A 21,914-nucleotide genomic window follows, 5' to 3' on the forward strand; every position below is an offset into this window, starting at 1 on the left:
GCTAATGACTGTCTGTCTATTCAGCCTTTCTTGGCATTTAAGATTCAGCCTCAAACTTTAGCGACCTCCTAGATAGTTGCTTTGGATGTTTGTTCCATCCAGGCCTTTCTTTGAGGAAATAGCAATATAAAAAAATAGATCTTCTTTACTACCCGAAAAAAGAACTTCATTTGTTCAAGTGCTGTACTATAAAATTCGTACTTTTCTGATAAAGGAGATGACTTTAGCAGTCAATCAGTTAAACAGAGATCCTTGGACAGTTAACTAATCAGACTGAGATGAATGTCTTGAATAAAATTGCATTTACCCGTGCTTTACTAGAAAGACATCTGTGCTGTTTGCTTGCTGTTCAATGTAGAATCAAGGAGTCCCTTGTCAAATTGTTTTACTTTGGAACCTATCTCTGTCCCTCTGAAATGAAACTTAGACTCCAAGACGTATTTTCATTTCTAAAAGCATGTGTCTTATCTAAGAGAATTGTATGGAGTGAGAAAATTGCACGGGCCAATGTTGTGGTGAGTCCTAAATTGTCCTGTTGTTCATTTCAGATATAACTCAAAGTAGACGTATTAGGCTTCTACAAAATTATTTTTCCTTCTAGAATTAATTCTTTGATTTTTCCAAAACAGTAAGATGTCAATGTGACTTATTTAAATCAGCAGCTCTGTCATTACTCTTTGTAGTGACTGAAAATGCTTCTGTTGCTCTTTAAACCAGTCTACCCAGACCACAATTGCAGAAACATGGTTTGTGTCATGAAAGCCTTCACTCAAGGACTTTGAATGGCCTCCCATTGCTGGTATCATTAAATCCAAATTATTCTGCCAGGTGTTGGTGGCACTGTCCTCCTGTCTCACATTTGTTCCTTTCTGTCCACACAAATCACTCTTTTAGTCAAGCTGGTTTCTTTATCATATCCATCTTAGACTGTGTTTGAATGTATACATATGTCTTTGTTTCCCTGTTTTCTCTTCCCATCTCTTTAAGTTTCTGATTTCTACAGCAAGAGAGTAATTCCTTACCTGCTTTAAGGCAGTGGCGTGAATTAGATAAGCTCATGTGGCCCTATATAAATTTAAGTTCTCTTATTAGTTTCATTATTATACAGTTTTATTATGATCCGAACATATTTTTTAGATGAAGGTAACAAGCAAGTGCCTGGAAAGACATTAGCCATTTCCTGAGTTCTGCATTTATAACCCTCAATCTATCTGATGATGGTCAATATCATGATTCAATATGAGTTTAGATCTAATCTAAACTAGAGAAGAGAAATGGCTTGCTTTGCTTCTGGATTGATTAACCAGAAATGGTAAAATATTTGATGGGAAACTCCTTTTCACCTAAAAAATTAAATAAAGACATACTTAAGAAGAAACCGCCAAGTTTTTTCAATAAGAGAGGGTCTAGGGCCAATGGTTCTCAGCGTATGGCCCTTGGAACAGCAGCGCGTAGGAACTGCAAACTCCTAGGCTGTACTCCAGACCTACCGAATCAGAAACTCTGGAGGTTTACAACTTATGTTGTAACAAGTCCTTTAGGGCTTCCTGGAGAACTGCTGCTCTAAGTCCATGGCGTGCAAAGCTGGTTGAATACTGGAATCATCTGGTGCGTTTTAAAGTATTTCTCTAAAAAGCTCAGGCTCTACCAGAAACCAATTAAGTAAATCTCTGGGAGAAGGCCTGGGTGATTCTAATTAGCAGGCAAGGCTGAGAACCACTGCTCCCGGTTCTACAAATTTTTGAACAAAATTAAATCATTACCTACTAAATTGTCATAGATCCAGACACAACAGGGTTGGAAATGACCTGGGAACCAACTGAATCACTTAGAAAGTAATGTGATCCAAGCCTAGTGTAGATGTTTACATAGTCCTTCCTACCAGCTGAAGACACATAATTATTTTTCACAGAATCCTAATCATAGCAGATATCCCACAACAAAGTGTTCCTTGGTTATACAGGACAAAAATGTGTAATTAACATTATTTAACTCACAGTTTCTTAATCTCAGCACTATTAACAGTTCAGGCCAGGTAATTCTTTGTTGTATGGGGCTGTCCCATGCACTGTTGGCAGTTTAGCGGCACCATCCTCTCCAGTAATGATAACCAAAAATCTCTCCAGACATCTCCAAATGTCTCCTGGGGAACAAAACTCTCCCAGGTTGAGAACCAGTAATTTAATTTAATGTTTCTCAAATCTACATGATCACAGAACAATTTTTTTTACCATCTACCTATTAATATCACTTAGATCTAATATTCCTCAACATACACATTGAGAAACACCGAAGTGGAGGAGACCCTGTGTCCTCTTTCTTGGCTTTCTATGGACTCTAATGATGTTTAGGATTTGGGGAGGGCTCTGCTATACATTCTGACACCCATTAAATTCTAATATCTTTAAAATTGACATTGCACAGAATTCATTAAATCACAGATTGAAATCTGGGAGTATTGGACATTGTTCTGAATTTCCTATGTGTAAATCACAAAACAGTATCACATAGCAAAGTCCTTCCTGTATCTGTGCATCACTTTTCTCATCTTTCAACTAGAGAATGACTTTATTTTTAAATTGGTGGGATGACATTGGTTAATAAGATTATATAAGTTTCAAGTGTACGAGTCTATAATACACCATCAGTATATTGCATTATGTGCTCATCCCCCAAAGTCTAGTCTCCTGCCATGACCATATATTGGACCCCTTATACCTCCTTCAGTCTCCCCCTACCCATCTTCCCTTCCGGTAATTACCATATTGTTGTCTGTATCTATGAGTTTTTGAAATTTGTTTTGTTTATTCATTTGTTGTTTTCTGTTTTATATCTCACATATGAGTGAAATTATATGGTTCTTGTCCTTTTCCATCTGACTTATTTCTCTTCACATTATACTCTCAAGATCCATCCATGTTGTTGCAAATGGCAGTATTTCATCTTTTCTTATGGTTGAGTAGTATGCCATTGTATGTATATATGTACCACATCTTCTTTATCCAATCACCCATCAAAGAACACTGAGGTTGTTTCCATGACTTGGCTACCATGAATAATGCTGCAGTGAACATAGGGGTACAGATATCTTGATGCATAAATATTTTCAAATTTTGGGGGTAGATACCCAGAAAAGGGATTTCTGGGTCATATGAGTAGCTCTAGTCTTCATTTTTTAAGGAAGCCTCCATACTGTTTTCCATAGTGGCTGCACCAATTTACATTCCCACCAGCAGTGTATGAGGATTCCTTTTTCTTCACAGCCTCTCCAACACTTATTACTTGTCTCAATGATCGCCATTCTAACAGGTGTGAGGTGGTCGTGCACTGTGGTTTTGATTTGCATTTCCCTAATAGCCAGTGAAGTTGAGCATTTTTTTCATATATCTGTTGGCCATTTTTATGTCTTCTTGGGAGAAGTGTCTGTTCTGCTTCTCTGCCCATTTTTTAATTAGATTGTTTGTTTTTTTGTTGTTGAGTTGTTTGAGTTCTTTATACATTTTATATTAGACCCCTATCAAAGGTGTTTGCAAATATCTTCTCCCATTCAGTTTAATTTTTCAATTACACTTGACATTCAATGTTATTTTATATTAATTTCAGGTGTACAGCATAGTGGTTAGACATTTATATGATTTAAGCAGTGATCCTCCTGATTAGTCTAGTATCCACCTGGCACTATACATAATTATTACCATGTTATTGACTATATTCCCTATGCTTTACTCTACATCCCCATGACTATTTTGTAACTACCAATTTGCACTTCTTAATGCCTTCACCTTTTTCACCCTGTCCGCAAACCCCCTCCCATCTATCACCTATAAATCTAGTACCCATCTGACACCATATATAGTTATTACAATATTATTAACTATATTCCTTGTGCTATACCCTACATCTTCATGACTACTTTGTAACAACCAACTTGTACAATTCTGTCCCCCTTTTCACCCATTCTCAACCCCCTCCCATATGGCAATCATCAAAATGTTCTCTGTATCTATGAGTTTGTTTCTGTTTTGTTTGTTTGTTTATTTTCTTCTTCAGATTCCACATATAAGCAAAATCAGATTGCATCTGTCTTTCACTGTCTGACATACTTCACTCAGCACAATACCCTTCAGGTCCATCCATGCCACCGCAGGTGGCGAGAACCCATTTCCTTTCCTGGCTGAGCAATATTCCATTGTATATATGTACCACTTCCTCTTTATCCATTCATCCATCGACAGACAACCAGGCTGCCTCCACATCTTGGCCATTGTAAACAATGCTGCAATTAACATATGGATGCACACATTCCATTGAAGTAGCATTTTGGGTGTCTTTGGATAATTACCCAGAAGTGGGATTACTGTGTCCTTCTTTGTCACTTTGTTTTAAAGTCTATTTTGTCTGGTATAACTATTGCTTCCCCAGCTTTTGGTTTCTTTGTTTCCATTTTCACGAAATATCTTTTTCTTCTAAGATTCTCTTTGCCTTTAACCTTTGGCATTTTAATTATGTGTCTTGGTGTGGGCCTTTTTGAGTTCATTTTGTTTGGGACTCTCTTATGCTTCCTGGGCTTGTATATCTATTTCTTTCTTCATGTTAGGGAAGTTTTCAGTCATTATTTCTTCAAATAGGTTTTCAATACCTTGCGCTCTCTCTCTCTCCTCTTTCTGATACCCCTATGATGCAAATGTTGGTACACTTGATGTTGTCCCAGGGGCTCTTTAAAGCCTTCTCATTTTTTTGGATTTGTTGTTCTTTTCGCAGTTCTGATTGGGTGGTTTTTGCTACCTTACCCTCTAAATCACTGATTCGATCCTCTGCTTCATTTAATCTACTGTTGATTCCCTCTAATGTACTCGTATTCTTCATTTCAGTTCTTACAGTCTTTATTTCTGACTGGTTATTGTTTATGTTATTTTATCTCCATTTTTATGTTTCCTATCTCTTTGTTGAAGTTCTCCTGATATTACTGAGCGTCCTTATAACCAGTGTTTTGAACTCTGCATCTGGTAGTTTGCTTGTTTCCATTTTGTTTAGTTCTTTTTCTGGAACTTCGTTCTGTTCCTTTATTTGGGAAGTGTTTCTTTGTCTCCTCATTTTGGCTGCCGCCCTGTGTTTGTTTCTATATAGGGTTGCTATGCCCTCCAGTCTTTGTAGAGTGGCGATATATAGTAGGTGTCCAGTGGGACCCAGTGGTGTAGTCTCCCTGGTCACGAGAGCCAGGTGCTCCACATGTGTCCCTTTTGTGTGTTGTGTGTGCACTCCTGTTGTAGTTGAGACTTGATTGCTGTTTGCACATCAATGGTAGGGAATGACCCACAGGCTAATTGGTTGTTAGGACTGGCTGTGAGTACAGTGGAGGAGCTGTTGTGCAGGGGCTGACCCTACAGAGCAGAATTCACTTTAGCAGGGCTCTGGTGCCTGCCCAGCATGTCCTTTGGGTGTGTCATCCTTGTAGGTAGCTGTGTGATGCTCCAGCTGGGTCTAAAGCTGGCCACCAGGTGTGGCAGCCCTGGGGCAGCCCCACCACAGGCCAAATTTAGCCTCAGGCTGTGCCCTGCCCTGGGCCATCTGACATGAGCCACAAAGCAATCCACCTATGGCCACTACCCAAACTGCGCTTGGAGGTGCCTCAAGAGGCCAAGCCATGAACTGAGGCTGGCTGTTGCCAGTGCCAGGCTCAGGGCTGCTCAGTCAGAGGAACCGGATAAGCTGAAGCCAAATGCTGCTTGTTCGGGTTTTGTGAATCTTTGAGAGATTTTAGGAAAGTCCACAGCATGAGCCAAGGAAGGCTGTTCATATGGAAAAGCCACTGGAAGTGGCTATGGTATGCCTGAAAGTTGGGTAAGTTGTGGTTTTAGGGGATCACTAGGGTGGGGCAGATGAAACATGATAGCCAGTGTTATGGAGACTCAGATATGGCATGTGCCTGAGTTTGCATTCATCTGCACACAGGAAGCGGGGAGGGCTCAACAAAGAAACAAAGGCTTCTGCCAGCTCCTCCTTCTGGGAGAAAGCTGCCCCTCTAGCCCTCACTTTGCAGCCAGACAATTCAGTTCCTCCCCATTATGTCTGTGGTGCCTTTTGCCTTTTGAGCTGTTGTCCCAGCACTGGAGCTCAGAGCAAGTGAGTCCATCAGCAGGTAAGTCTGTGCATAGGCTCTTTAAGAGGAGCACCTGCGACTTCAGCTTCTCTCCAGATCACTCAGCCACAATCTCTGCTGATTTTCACAGCAAGAAGTTATGGGGGCTTTTCTCTGTGGCACTGAAACCCTGGGCTGAGGAGGGGCTAGGACCCCTCGCTCCACAGGGGGGACCTCTGCAGTTGAGACAGCCCTCCTGATTTTAATGGTCACACTTGGGTGTGGGACCAGCCCGTTCCACATCTCTGTCCCTCCTACCAGTCTCGAGGTGGTGGTTTTCTCTATATGTCCTTAGTTGTGAGGTTTTGGTTCACTAGACTTCAGGTGATTCTCAATGATGGTTGTTCTGTGGTTTGGTTGTAATTGATACAGTCAGATTTTTCTTGTTTCTTGATAGAGACTTCCTGTAATGATATAAACTTCCCTCGTATTACCACTTTTGCTGTATCCCCCAAATTTTGATATGTGGTATTGTCATTCTCATTTGTCGCTCTATATCTTTTGATCTCTTCTTTTATTTCTTCTTTGACCAGTTGTTTAGTAGCATGTTGTTTAATCTCCACATATTTGTGGTTTTTCCCATTTTTTGCAGTTGATTTCCAATTTCTAAGCATTGTAGTCAGTGAATATGCTTGGTATGATTTCAGTCTTCTTAAATTTGTTGAGGCTAGTTTTGTGTCCCAACATATGGTCTATCGTTGAGAATGTTACATGTGCACTAGAGAAAAATGTATTCTGGTGTTCTGGGATGTAAAGCTTTGCAAATGTCAATTATGTCCATTTGGTCTAATGTGTCATCTAAAGCTGATATTTCCTTATTGATTTTCTAGTTGGATGATCTATCCATTGCTGTTAATGAGGTGTTTAGATCCTCTACTATAACTGTGTTTATGTCAGTTTCTTCCTTTGGTTCTGTTAGTAGTTGCTTTATATATTTTGGTCATCCCACGTTGAGTGCACATACATTAATAAGTGTTATGTCTTCTTGATGTATTGTCTCCTTTATCATTATAAAATGACCATCTTTGTCTCTTGTTACCTTGTTATCTTGCAATCTATATTGTCAGATATAAGTATGGATACACACACTTTTCTCTGGATGCCATTTGCTGGGAGTATCATTTTCCAACCCTTCACATAAAGACTATGTTTGTTCTTGCATCTGAGATGTATCTCCTGAAGGCAGCATATGTTTTGAGTTTTGCTTTTTGGTCCATTTTGATACTCTTTGCCTTTTAATTGGTGAGTTCAGTCCACTTACATTTAGTGTGATTATTGATACATGAGGATTTCCTATAGCCATTTTATCTTTTGTTTTCTGGTAGCTCTGTGTCTCCATTGTTTCTTTTTCTTTGTGTTTCTATCTGGTATTTTAGTTCAGTGGTATTCTATGTGTTTTTTTTGTGTGTTTCCTCTTTTTTTTTTATTAATTTATTTTTAATTTATTGGGGTGACAATTGTTAGTAAAATTACATAGATTTCAGGTGTGCGATTCTGTATCACATCATCCATAAATCACACTGTGTGTTCACCACCCAGAGTCAGCTCCCCTTCCATCACCATACATTTGATCCCCCTCACCCTCATCCCCCACCCCCCAACCCCCTTACGCTCGGGTAACCACCAAATTACGTTCCCCAGATTAATTTTCAAACCCCGTGGCCATCCTGTGGTCACCGACTGCCCTCCAATTGTTTCCTCTTTTTTTATGTTATGTGTTTCATTTCCAGATTTTTTTTTTGGTGTACATTAGGTTTATGTAAAAGAAAGTTTCATATATACAGCAGTCCTTTTTTTTACTGATTGCATCTTATCTCCATTCATCTGTGCAAGTTCAGTTCTTTCCCCATTCCCTTTTTGCTTTTGTTGTCACAAATTATCCCTCTTTATGCTGTGAGTTCATCATCAACTTGTAGTAGCTATTATCTTCTTTCTAAAAATGTTTTTAACCTCTATTAATCTTTACATTATATTTAAGTGTTTAATGCCCTATTTTGAACAAGGGTTGCAATTTCCTGCTTCTGTCTGCCTGTTGGTCATCTTACTCATAGTTTTGCATCCTTTTGCCTTTTTATTTCAGGTAGAAGAGACCTTTCAGTATTTCTCCTAATGTAGGTCTTGGGATGGTAAATTCCCTCATCTTCTGTATGTCTGGAAAAGCCTTTATTTCTCCTTCATATCTAAAGGATCACTTGCTGGATCTATTCTTCGGCTGGAGATTTCTCTCTTTCAATTATTTTAGTATTTGAGTCCACCCTCTCCCAGCTTGTAGGATTTCTACTGAAAAATCCAATGATTACATAATGAGATTTTCTTTATAAGTTAACATCTTCTTTTCCCTGGCTGCCTTGAGAGTTCTAGCTTGGTTGTTAATTTTTGACAGTTTTAATAAAATGTGCCTTGGAGAAGGGCTTTCTGGATTAATATAATTAGGTGTTCTATTAGTTTCTTGGATTCAAAGATCCAGTTCTTTTCATAAGTTTGGGAAATCTCATTGATTATTTGTTTGACTAGGCTCTCTGTTTCCTTCTCCCTCTCTTCTTCTGGTATACCCATTATTCTTATATTGTTCTCTCTAATAGAGTCAGACAGTTTTCATACAGTTCTGTCATTTATTTTTTTACTCTCAATTCTCTTCTTCCACCTGAATGATTCCTAGATTTCTGTCTTCTATATCACTAATTCTTTCCTCCATATGGCCTGTTCTCTTTCCTAAGCTTGCTCATTCATCTCATTAATTGAGTTCTTCAGCTCCAGAATTTCTTCTTGGTTCTTTTTAATATCTTTTCAATCTCTTTGGTGAAGTACTTCTTTTGTTTGTTGATTTTGTTTCTGAGTTCGTTGAATTGTTTTTCTGAGTTTTCTTGTATCTCTCATTGATTGTATTCAGAACTGCAATCTTGTCATTTAGATAACATTCTTCCATGTCTTTGAATTTATATTCTGGAGATTTTCATTTGCTTTCTGAATTCCCTTGTTACTTTGGTTATTCATTGTGCTTTATGGATTATTTCTCACTTACGAATTTGTGGGAATAAAATTTCCTTTTTAAAAAGCACTCAGTGCTTCATTGTTTCTCAAGTTGATAAGTAGAAGTCTTTCTTCCGTTTTCCAGTAGGTGTCGCTGAAGCGCAAGTTTTATTTTAACTGCACTGTTGGGTCTTCTGGGATTTCTGTGGAGCGGTGTCACTGTATTCCCTGAGGACGTGGGCGACCCTTTTATGATGGGGTCACCTTGGTCTCAGGGCGCTACTCCGGTGGATTGGAAGTGGCAAGCTATGAGTCTCCTGGTCTGTATATTCCCTGTTCCACCTTTCTGCAGCCAGAAGCCATTGGCACTACTGCTCTGAGTTGACCCAGCTGCCTCTACCAGGCTGCTGCCCATAGGTAGGGGATGGGTGAGGGTGGGTGGGTTCCCGCGTCTGTGGTTCTGCTTGTCCTCGTGGGTTTAGACGCAATGCACACAGACCACTTAGCCTGGAAAGTTTTCTTTTCAGCCCTTTTGCAATCTGCTGAGTGAGGATTTTACTGCCCTGCAGGCCATAGGGAATGGGGTGGGTGCGTCCCCGCATTTGCAGAATTCTTTTTCCAGTGCTGGTGGGCTGTAGTACGCTGCAACTTTTTGCACTGCTACTCTGCCCCTGACCCTGGGCCCAGCCTCCATGTGTGCCAGCCATCTGGGCCAACTACAAATCTCTGCCCATCCGGTTTGCCAAGTGGGGGTCACACCCGGACCCTTCACTGCCATCACTTCCACTGGGGCTGCTGCAAGCACAGGACTGTGCATGGCTTCTGTCTCTGTCCTTCTCCCTCCCCGTCCCATCTTCACTGTTCGCTCAGATATGCCCACCTTCAGATGTCTCAATGTGCGATGTCTTAGACGTATTTTGTGTTAAGCAGGGAATCCTTTATTGAATTATAGGTGTCCAACTTGTAACTACACGGGGAGAGGCCTGGAGGTCCTCTAACGCCACCATGCTGCTGACATCCAAGAATGCCTTTCTAATGGGGCTCTTTGGAGGATGAAATAGATCAATGTACAGATAATGTTCAGCACAAACAGCAGAGTGTGTGACACAAATGGCAGGAGTAGTTGTCATTATGAGGATGTGTACACTAGGCACAGTGCCTGAGAGCTTGGGTTCTAAAGTCTAACTAACTGGGTTTGAATCCCAGCCCCACAATTTGCTAGTTATATGGACTTGGTCAAGTTACTTAATTCTGTCTCAGTTTCATCATTTGTAAAATGGATATGTAAATAGCTTATCGAGTTGCTTTGAGGATCAAGTGAGTTAATATATAAAGAGAATTGGGAACAATGTTTGGTATACACCAGGAGTTGGTGTTTGTAGTAACATGTTGCAGTTCTCACCCATTACCAAGACATGATCCCCCACTATGGCCTTACAGAAGCACCCACAGTTCCTTACCAATGTGAGCAAGTTTATAGTTCAATGACTAAAACAAAAAAATTGCAAAATATGGACATATATAATGAAAATAGTAGTGAGATGAGAGTTTCCATAGATATGGAAAAAAGTCCCCTGTCTCTTAGGGAGGGAACTGTCAGCCACCAGCGGCAGCTCCTTTCACATGAGCGTGAGAAAGAAATACTTAAATATTGCCCTACGAGGGGTCTTCTTAGTCTGAACTAAATGTTCAAACTCATAAGACTTTCATAGATGATATACGGTATACCTCTACTTAGAAGGCCAGTGTAGGAGCTACTTCTCACCATTAGGGCAGCATCCCACTTTCCTTTTCTGCGGGACTCCTTGCAGTAATCTAATAACCACGTAAGAGCTCTCCTCTTTCTACGTGACAACTCAGACGCAAGGAAATGAGACCCACATCGGGTGGCTGTGAAAACCACCCTGGCTTAAAAGTCTTATTACCCACAGGAGTCAGTATCTCTTACAATAACTCTATAAGCATAGGTTTTAATGTTTTCTGGGCAAGAGACATGCCCAGAAAAATATTTGCTGCACTATGGGAAGTCCAAAGCTATGGCTCCCCATCAGGTATTTATAATTCGTTTTCAATTTTTTCCAATGCAAATATAATTTACCAATTAGGGGGCATTTTTATCATAAGCAATGTTGCCTAGAAACAATTGACATTCTACTCTTATTAGGTTACCAGGGAAACAGAGCTTCAGAGTTAACCAAAGTTCAGATTCTCATGCAGAGAAAATTGTTCCATTAATTCCCTAGAGCAATGACTAAATTTGCATTTTCTAACACACGCATACAATGATAACATTTTATAAGGCACACTGGTAAAGACATTAATTACAATTTCTTTATATTATAAGTAAAATAAAACACAAGGTACTCAGGGAAATATTCAATATTGAATTTGGGATAAAACTTCCAAATAAAGACTAGCTTCCAAATAAGCAACCACAGTTATAACCGTAACTTTTTTGAAGTAGCAATAATTTGAACAGAATGGTTTGTTTAAATTCTTGATAGTCACCACTGCTGAGAAACTTTGTTTATAGAAGTAAGAGAAAGCAAAGAGTAGAAAATGTTTACTGCTTTTGTTTCTCATGGATGAAAATTTCCTTTTCCATTAACCAGAATTTAAATAACTTGTTCTCTTGAAATTATGCACCCACAGTACCACCATTCTTTAATTCTAACAGCTTTTCTTTTCTTCTTTTGATAAATACAGTGTTGAAATTTCTTATGATAATGCAAATTGATATAAAATCCAATGAAACATTTCCATATCAAGTATTTCAGAAACAATGGGGAAGCTTTGTCAAACACAGTCGGATGTTACCATTTGACCTAATAATTTTTCTTTAAGTTTAAATCTATAACAATGATTGCAAATCACTAGAGAACCATTTTAAATATCACTTTTCCTAAGTTGAAACTGTGCTTTGAATTCTTAATCTTTGTTAGTATGTTTGAGTATATTTTCAGGTAGCTCTTGTAATTTTTTAATTAAGTTCATTGAGGTGCTCAAATGTCATTAAGTCGCCCTGTAGTGAAACCAAGAACTATCCTTCATTAAATCTGAAAACTCATATCATTTGCAAAATATTTTCCAATTCTTGACAAAATTCTTCTTTGGATCACCAATGCACTTAAGTATGGAACAACAAAAAGTGGTGTTCTGCTCGCATTTCTTTGTAGGAAGCTAAAACAGAAGTTTATGTGGTTGCTTGGATTTTATTAGAGTCAATGTTGATAATATTGTTTATTTGGAAATTTATAACTGCCGAGAAACATTTATGTATTGGAGTCCCTTCGTGAATATATTATGTATTATTTGAACCTCAGGATTATCAGAATAAATTGTAGATGGAATATACATTTTTCAGAAGTATTTCCATAATACCTCATTTACTTTGAATATTTCATCCCCAGCAGCCTTTTTATTTTCCTCCTCAGAACAAAATTCTTCCAAAGATTTCACTTCAGGGATTCTAAACAGTGCTGTTATCTAGTAGATATTAATGTCTGTAGATTCATCAATATTTAATAAAACTTTTTTTTTTTTTGGCAATAAGACTTTAAGAATGTTCTAGGTTGTGGTTATCTTTGTCATCTGATATGCTGGTCTAGTGGTACTATTGGTTGTTTTCCTTTGATTTTCTGGTTTCAAATAGAATAATACAATTTCTAAATCGGCTGACAAAATTGCAATTCTGCCATTGTAAGTCATTCTGACATTAGATATTAATTGTGTGTTCTTGTACTCTAAGCTTCTTGAGCTTTCTTGATTAGATAATAATCTAAAAAGAGAATTTGGTTTCATATTTTATTCTTGCACATGCCTTAAAAAGTTCAAACCCAGGCTGGCCCAGTGGCTCAGGTGGTTGGAACGCCATGCTCCTAATGCCGAGGTCGCAGGTTCGGTTCCCACATGGGCCAGTGAGCTGTGCCCTGAATAGCTAAGATTGTGAACAACGGCTCTCCATGGAGCTGGGCTTCCCTGAGCAACCAAAGGTTGGTGTGAGCTGCCGTGGGCTGCTGTGAGCAGCCGACCGTGACTGGTGACCGACTGCCTCAGCCCCGGGGAGCACAAGGCTCCTAATACCAGCATGGGCCGGGAGCTGTGTCCCTACACAACTAGACTGAGAAACATCGGCTTGAACTGGAGTGATTTGGGGGAGATGGAAGAAGGGGGGAAAAAAAAGACAAACCCTTTTCTGGGTATGGTTTGATAAGGTGCTGATATAGCTTGCTTGGTACTACTGATTCATTTGATAACATTTCATACAAAATGAGATATTTAGGCGAAAGGACAAGAATATTACTGTGGTTCACAAACCCAAATTTGAGATAATGCTAATTATATTGCCTCATTTCCAATCTTTTCTTTTACCACTGTGTTTATCTTATACCCTATTTCTATTTTCTCTCTGAGCATATCTTCCCATAGGTGACTCGGTAATAGTATGACTTATCTTTGTTTTACTTTCTTTTTTCTTAATCAGAAAGACAGATTATTGTGCTAGGTACGGAAATTATGGAAAATGTTTCCATTGGATCCCCCGCTTTTGGTGGGGAGTTGAAAACATTCTTCGATAGCAAACTCTCAGTCTCATGCGTTCTCATGCACATCACCAAGTTCATCTTGACAGGCAGTAGAGCACAGACATTCAGAGCAAAGCTTCAGATGCAGACTGTCACTTACTTATTGTACTTATTGCACGTACTTATTGTACAATGTCAGGCAAATTACTTACCTCATCTGTAAAAAAAATGTGTGCCTCATCTGTAAATTAGAGATAATAATTATATCTCTCTTATAGTATTATTGTGAGGATTAAATGATTTACTCTATATAAATACTTTGTGTAGAATGCAGTCAACACCAATAAGTCATCATCTTTTATGACATAAAATGTGATGATTCGCTTTGGAATCTTCTCACCAAGTGGGTATATAACCCAACTGTCTAGCCAACAGCCTTCCCTTGTACCATATAGCTGCCCCTCAGTTACAATGACTCTTCTTCAAAGTCTGGGTCCTAAAAAAATAGAATGATTTTGTCTTGACCAGTCTTATTCTCTGTTCTTCATGCTGTTTGTGATTTCCCTAGTTCCTGACGCTTTGCCTAGTTTCTCCGCATTTGCCCAGACCTGAACAGAGTCACCATTATGTTGCCTTGCTGGGCAAAATAATCTTCAGCATATAGTTTTGTATTTACCAGGCTGATATTCCAACATATTAGATATCTCCTTGAAGCTTATTCTTGACAAAATTGTTACGCCTAACGCATACACTTACATTAATTCTTCAGAATAAACTTGATAAATGGAACTATCTTCTCACTTAGAGGCACTATAGTAGATATAAATATTATGGAACTGCACATTTAATGTATTTTACTACACTTGAAAAGTATGTGAAGATATTATATTTAATCACATTACTTTTAAAAGGAGTTTTGTATAACATGTCCTCATCTTGTTGAACCAATATTTACTGCTTTTAACTTCCAATTTAGCTGCTTCCAGTTATGTAGCAACCAAATTATTGTATTTACTCACAAGGTTTATAATAATTGGAGTTCAGGCTAGAGAGGAAATTTAGCATCAACCCTAAAACATGATAACAAACTGTGATTCCAACAGTATCTTCTTAAATGGGACCTGGCATATTAGTACCAAGCATCATTAGTATCAGTCCAAACATAAAACATCTACTCAGTTCCCCTAGTAGAAGTGCTCAGTAGTCTAGAAATACAATAATTTCCCTAATTGTACAAAAGTACATTTTCCAATCTCATCTTCAATACAGACATACCTCAGAGATACTGTGAGTTCAGTTCCAGACCAACACAATAAAACAAATATTGTAATAAAGGGAGTCACACAAATTATTTGGTTTCCCAGTGCATAGAAAAGTTATATTGTAACTATATATATATATATATAGTTTATTAAGTGTGTAACAGCATTATGTCTAAAAAACAATGTTTATACCTTCATTAAAAAATACTTTATTGTTAGAAAATGCTAATCATCATCAGAACCTTTAGCAAGTCATAACCTTTTTGCTGGTGGAGGTCTTATCTTAAGTTTGTAAAAAATGAAATATCTGTGAAGTGCAACGAAGTGGAGCACAATAAAACGAGGTATCTCTGTACTTCATCTTGTGCTGGTAAATAGATGAAAATCAATTTTATATTTGGCAAAATTTGACTATTGTAATGGGGAATGAATATCGAATGGCATTCCTTAATATCTGGGTTATTGGATGAGTTTTTTTTAGAAAGAAAGCTATGAAAACACTTCACATATTAATCAAGAAGTGTGTTTTAAAAAGTCATAAAATAAACAATTTTTTACAATAGTCCCCATTTAACTTCTATAACCTCCTCTCCAAAAACTTATGAATAACTAGAAAAAGGTGTAGTAAGTTATTGGTGGAATGATAATATTATTAAAGGGTTTTTTTTTTTTTTTTACATCGAAGGGCTTTAAATTCCATTACATGTTAATTTTCCCAGAGGAAAAAAAAAAATTTCTCTCATCTTAAAAAAACAACACCAAAAAAAAAAAAAAAATCCAAAACTCATTCTGACCCCAATTTTCTTTTCATTTACCACCCAATTTCTTTTATATCTTTGGCATTCTAAAATGAATACATCTAAACCCAAACTCCTATTCTTCCCCTGAGGAATCTTTCATCCAATCTTTTGTATCTCAGTTAATAGCAACTCTACCCTTCCTCTTGCTCAGGTAAACGGATCATTAAAATCATCCTGGACTCTATCTGGTTGTCAGCCTTGCACACAGTCCACACAAACATCCTGTTGGCTTGACCTTCAAATTATTTCCACAATTTGACTCCTTCTCACCACTACCACCTTGTCCATCTCTCATCTGAGCAATTACAGCGCTTCTAATTGGTCTTCCTGCTTCAACTCTTGCTCCCCCAAAGTCTATTCTCTATACAGCAGCCAGAATGGTCCTTTCCAAATGTAATTCAGATCGTCACGCTTCTCTGCTTGAAATCCTTCCATGGTTCTCAGAATAAAAGCTAATGGTCGGCAAGGCCCTTCCTGATCTCTTATCTTGCTCTCATTCATTCACTCTACTGTAGTCACATCAGCCTCCTCTTCACGTCCTGCACATGCCAGGAATGCTCTCACCTTGGGATATTTGTAGTCACTTTCCTGCTGTCTGGAATGCTCTTATCCACTCTACCCCCACTACATAATTCACTCCTTCTTCTTCAAGTCCTTGTTCAAACGCCAGCGTCTCAATGAGGCCCATCCTGACCACCTGGGTTACTTCACAGTCACTTCCCCAGAGCTGTCAATCTCGTTTGCTGGAACTCTATTTTTCTCATGATATTAATCACCTCCTAGCATCCTATATAATGTACTCATGTCTCGTGCTTATTATTGCCTCCCTCTGCTAAAATGTAAGCTACATGAGGGCAGCGATTTTGATCCGGATGGTTCGCTAATGTAGCTCTAGCACCTAGAAGAGTTCCTGCTACAGAGTGGGTACTCAATATATTTTCCTGAATAATTGGACTTTCATAAGCATCTCAGTTCTCTCTACAAATTATTTCTCACTCCTGTTAAGTTCTTTTGGATTTACAATAAATCAATTATTCTAAAATTTGATTAAAATGTTTTCCTTCTCCCCCCCTTCTCCCCAGTAGGAGAGCTATCCTCAGGGCTGTCTGACTCAATCAAAACTACAGTGCAGTGTAAGAGAGAACTGGAGAATTCCTGGAAGGTCTTTTTATCTTCCTACAACAGAGAATCAGGAAGGTAGTTCAAAGAATTTGGTGGAAAAGCTGAACTATTCTCACATTCAAGGAAAGACTATCTCAACAACTGCTGTTAGTCGAAATAACATGTAAAATAAATCACACATCATTTACTTGTTATACATTTCTATCTTCTTCTCTCAGTAATCACAAAATACCAAAACTATATTTGTAATACTGATAAAAAAATAGATATAAAATAAACATATGAGAAGCACAGCAGTATGCTACTCCATAAATTGTTAATGTCTATAAATAAATGACAAATAAATGGAAAAAATAAAATTATTTTGATTAAGATTCATTTATCATTGGATGATAACCAAAATTATTTTTGATCACATTTATCATGAATAATCAATTATGGATAACATTTGCAATCTTATATGTAATTTTTAATGTTAATAAATTGCTTCATAAAAGAGAACTTACTTCAGATTATATATGTCATAGTCGATGGAAGACCTTGGCACTGCAGGGATCATATAAAGAAATCCAAGATGTTCATTTTCACGTATTATTTTAATGATTTGCAAGGGATTACGTATGTTGGCTTTAACGACATCTTCGCGATCATGGAAAATGTGCTTAGGGAAAGTTGAGGAACTAGTCCCATAAAAACTTCCTTTTCCAATTCTGGTACGTGGAAGTTTAGGAGGAGAGGGAGAGAATAGCTCAGCTGAAGGCCGTTGGATCTAAATAAAGCCATTTTTTAAAAAAATTAGTTTTTGCAAAACAAAAGCTATAAAAAAGTGACAAAATATTAATCTCAAGGAGCAATCTCTACACTTCCTGAGATGTCCAGGGCTCAAAGGCAAGCATTTTAGAACTGAAAATTTTCAAACATTTTGAAGTGTTTCTTCCTTCCAAGGCAGTGATATTCTTTCTCAGTACTCCCTACCCAGACGCCCATCCCCTTCCCAAAAAACAGCCCTGGGTCAGCTCCTATTGCCTTTTCCTCTCCTGTAATTCAATGTTGATTACACTGAAATACTATCAGCTCTCTGGTGTTCATGGAAACCCATCACTCTCCTTCCTCAGATGCTCTGCATGTATGCTGACTGTGGCCTCTCCTCTCCCTGCAACCTCCTCACCTTGTTTTGACAACCTGATGCTTTTCAGTGAGTGAAATCTTAGACAGCTGTAATCATAACTCATAATAAACTGTAGTTTTTTTGTGAACGTGAGGGGTGGTTACATTGAGTACTCGGAATCATTATGTAATAGCCTTGGAGAAGCATACACGTTATTAACTCATAACTGCCTATTCTGGACACCACTGTTTCTCACATTTAAATGTGCATGTGAAATACCTGGGTGTCCTGCTAAAATGAAGATTCTGTCAGTCGGTCTGGGGGGAAGCCTGAGATTCTGCATTTCTAACCTGTTCCCAGGAGATGTGGCTACTCTGGCCCATGGATCACACTAAGCCTCAAGGCTAAGTCCACACCATGTTCACACATATGAGCTTTGCTCTATTCCTTAGGTTCCGCTGTCTGAATTCTCAATGCCACTCACACTCCTTTATTCCTCTTCCACAAACTTTGGGGCAGTAACACCCACATCCCCTCTCCTATGGAGGAAGTTGGTAACCCTGTTTGAGGAAATTTGACGGTAACTCCAACAGTCATTACCTTGTCTCTCTGACAGTACACAGGTAACTGGCTTTAAGATAAAAGAATCACCATCGCAGACCTGCCTTGTTGAATAATTGATTTCAATACATAAATGATATCTTTATTGACTGTTAGCATAGCTAATAGAGGCTGCATAGCTATTATCATAAGCTTTTATTATCATAACTTATTATCATAAGCTTTGTGGAACAATTTCCAGAAAGTTTATATTCACAGGGATCATTATTACCCATCTTTAAATAAATATACCATGCTGAATAGAAGTTTGAGAAGAGAATCCTGGAAAGTTCAGAGGTGAAGGAAATACATGTTTGAAGTCAAGATATAAAAAGTGCTTCTTTCACTTACTAGCCAGGGATAGCAGCAACAGCACTGTTTTCTTATGGAAAAGAATAGACACAAACACTGAACTAGAGAAAATACATATTACCTTGGTCCAATGTTTCAACAAGGGCTATAGTCAACTTTTATATTTTTGTGAGACTATAGTATTAATATTTTAACGGAAAATGCATTTATTTTCTTTGTTATTTCCTTTTTAAAGTTTTACTGCATTCAAAATGAAAGACTTCTTCAACAATAGGCCTACACATTTTCATCTGAATACAATTTCTAATTACAGAGATTTTGTACTTTCAGTTCCAGATCCCCATAATAAAGTGAGTATTGTAATAAAGCGAATTGTAATCTTTTTCCTGTTGGAGGGTCTTGTCTTCCATTTGTGAAAAACACAAGCGCAATAAAGCGAAGTGCAATAAAACGAAGCATGACTGTGTATATCTCAGAGGGAAGATGTGATTCAATTTAAGTAGTCACATACTCGTAAGTTTAGATTTTGTGCGGGTAGGTGGAAGAATAAAAGAAGCATTTATTTATAAAGCGTAGAACACCTGTAGTACTCCTCTATGATGGATGCCCAGTCCAATTTTATACTTCAGTCTTTCTTAATTACCAGAAGCGAAGCCTCCAAGTGTCCTTCCTTTATCTTCCAGGAAATCCTCATTGTTGCATTTCCATTCTAAACTCATTCTGAGAAATCAATACTCCCCCAAATGACCCTCTTCTTAGAATAAATACCCTTCTCCTTTCATATGGCATATCCCCTTTCTTTCAAATTTCTCTTAAACCCCTAACTCTGTACGTAATTCTTCACTTAGTTACAGCTACAATCAAGTATAACCCATATTTAACATTCCTTTCCAGCTTCCTCCCTTCATCCCACTTACCCATACAACTTTTCTGCTCTTCTTTAAATGCAACCTCTTGAAGCCCACTTTTTACCAAATTAATTAATTTATAGGCAAACAGATCTTTCCTGGCCCTACTTAGGACAGCTGGTTCTCTCTTTCTACTTCAAAGAAACCAAATTAACTAAGGCTATACAATTTTATACTATTTATCATGTAGCATTCTCTCAGGATTATTTCACCCAGACCCACAGTTATCCTCCTTCCAGCTGGCTTCTCAGGCTCCCAATTCTCCCACCTCATCTGCCTCATTACCTTTCACCTCATTCCTTGAAGCTTAGAGCAGTTCCTTAGAGTAGGTTTTCCTCCACAGACCATGCCCCTGGACACCAGGTTTAAGCATTTCTTCTATTCAGTTCTCCATCATTTTATATATTAAATGACCAAGGAGAGCTCTTATTGCACCTTGAGTGTTCACTTGTCCATCTGCCCACCTCCAGATTCTGAAATCCTTGAGGACAGAACTTGTCCTCAACTCTTCATTTCTAGCACCCTAGCCCAATGCCCGAAAGACAATTAGCACTCACTGAAATGTTTAACAAATGTCAAAGGATCCTCTCAATATAATGCTCAGAGAAATCTTGGCTCACATTTTGATTGTGTGTGTCCTCTACACTTTCTCCCATTTCTGTTTCTTTAATTATCTACAGGTATTTATATAAAGCCATACTCTGGTGATTTCTCCCCAGAGCTACTATTCGTTTGTTGCATATAAGGCAACTTCCCACTCTACCACTCTCACTAGTTACAAAAGTTGTCTCTCTGTCTGGTGCAGTTTCTATTTTATTGTTCTTTCCCGAGGTTTTCAAAGATTGCCATTTTGGGGAATAATGATGAAAATTTCATAAAAGTTAAAACACTGTTACGTCTTCTTTTTACATGCAAGAGATCAGAAGACACTGTACAGATGCTAAAAGATTCCTTCATGATTTTCCTCTACTGTCCAAACTTTCCGTCAATAGGAAGAACTCAGAAACACTGTATTCCCCAAATCCATTATACAACCTGATAGAAGAAGATTTGGCCATTATTCTTATGTGTTAAAAGCATGTTAAAGTACTATATAAAACTAAAATTTATTAAAAGAATTAATTAAGTACTTTCAATACTATACCTGTTGTTTTTTTTCCACATCTTTATGCTCAAGAAACTGAGTAAGTGATTTGATAGACTTTTCTTCAGTGCTTTCTGTAGGTTTTATGATTCCAGAAGTGATCATTGGAAGTCGATTCTGTTCATATAAGTATTCTGGTCTCTTATGATCTTGGTAGACCTTTAGCACTGGCTTTGGGGAATAAAGAGACATGTTAATGTTTTTAATATTAACGTGAATTTGTTTTATTCTTCACTACCTTTGGACTCTATCCCTGTTGGAAATTGATTTCCTCCTGGGACCAATTTCCTATCCAAACCACAATCATTGTAGCTGCCACCACTATTGTTTGTCCATGACCCACTGCTCGACTAGACTTTTCTAGTTGTTTTTCATTAATTCTGTACTTTAAATATTACAACAGCTACTGTGGGAAGAAGCATACAATCCCCCAACTCTCCCCAAAAGACATAAATCACTTCCCGTAGCAATCACTGATTGAAGATCTAAAAAAATGGTGGCATTATCTTATATCAATCTAATTTCAAACTAAGGCAGTAAAAATTCAGGTTTTATCATAACAAATTAAATCAAGGAATTCACCATAATGGCTTTAAGTTCTAAGCATTATGAGTTTAGCATGATAGCTAATCTCTTATACACGGCAGTGAGAAAAAAAGCCTGAGAGTAGGTGTAGTAAATAGTTGTTAAGTTTTCAGGTATGTGTAAGTTACATTTGGTTTTGGTTAAAAATACCTTTTGAGTTATTACTGAAGAAAAGAAAAGACTAGCTGGTGCTATAGTAATGAGGGTGGGAGGGGGATCTCACCTATGTAACAATGTGGAAAAGAAATATAGACCAGAATCACAAGTTAAGAAGAGGGAATGGGGGTCCATGATGGAGGTGTAGGAAGACCCTGAACTCACCTCCCAAGGATACACCAAGTATACATCTACAATAGAGCTGAAGAATGACGAAGCGCAGATTTAACAGATTCTGCAGAACAAATGAGAAAGAGACCACATAGAAAAAGGTAGGAGAGAGGG

General features: G+C 38.0%; 1 protein-coding gene across 1 annotated transcript in view; it reads right to left on the reverse strand.

The window, feature by feature from the left end:
• Positions 1 to 21,914, reverse strand: part of DNAH6 (dynein axonemal heavy chain 6) — a 249,296-nt gene that overhangs the window by 219,873 nt on the left and 7,509 nt on the right. The window contains exons 4-5 of the mRNA XM_033125611.1: positions 20,889 to 21,059; positions 17,323 to 17,585 (exon numbers count right to left, since the gene is read on the reverse strand). Coding sequence (XP_032981502.1) covers positions 17,323 to 17,585; positions 20,889 to 21,059 — 434 coding nt within the window. The remainder of the gene's footprint in view (positions 1 to 17,322; positions 17,586 to 20,888; positions 21,060 to 21,914) is intronic.

Source organism: Rhinolophus ferrumequinum, chromosome 13 (assembly GCF_004115265.2).
Source record: "Rhinolophus ferrumequinum isolate MPI-CBG mRhiFer1 chromosome 13, mRhiFer1_v1.p, whole genome shotgun sequence".
Classification (NCBI taxonomy): domain Eukaryota; kingdom Metazoa; phylum Chordata; class Mammalia; order Chiroptera; family Rhinolophidae; genus Rhinolophus; species Rhinolophus ferrumequinum.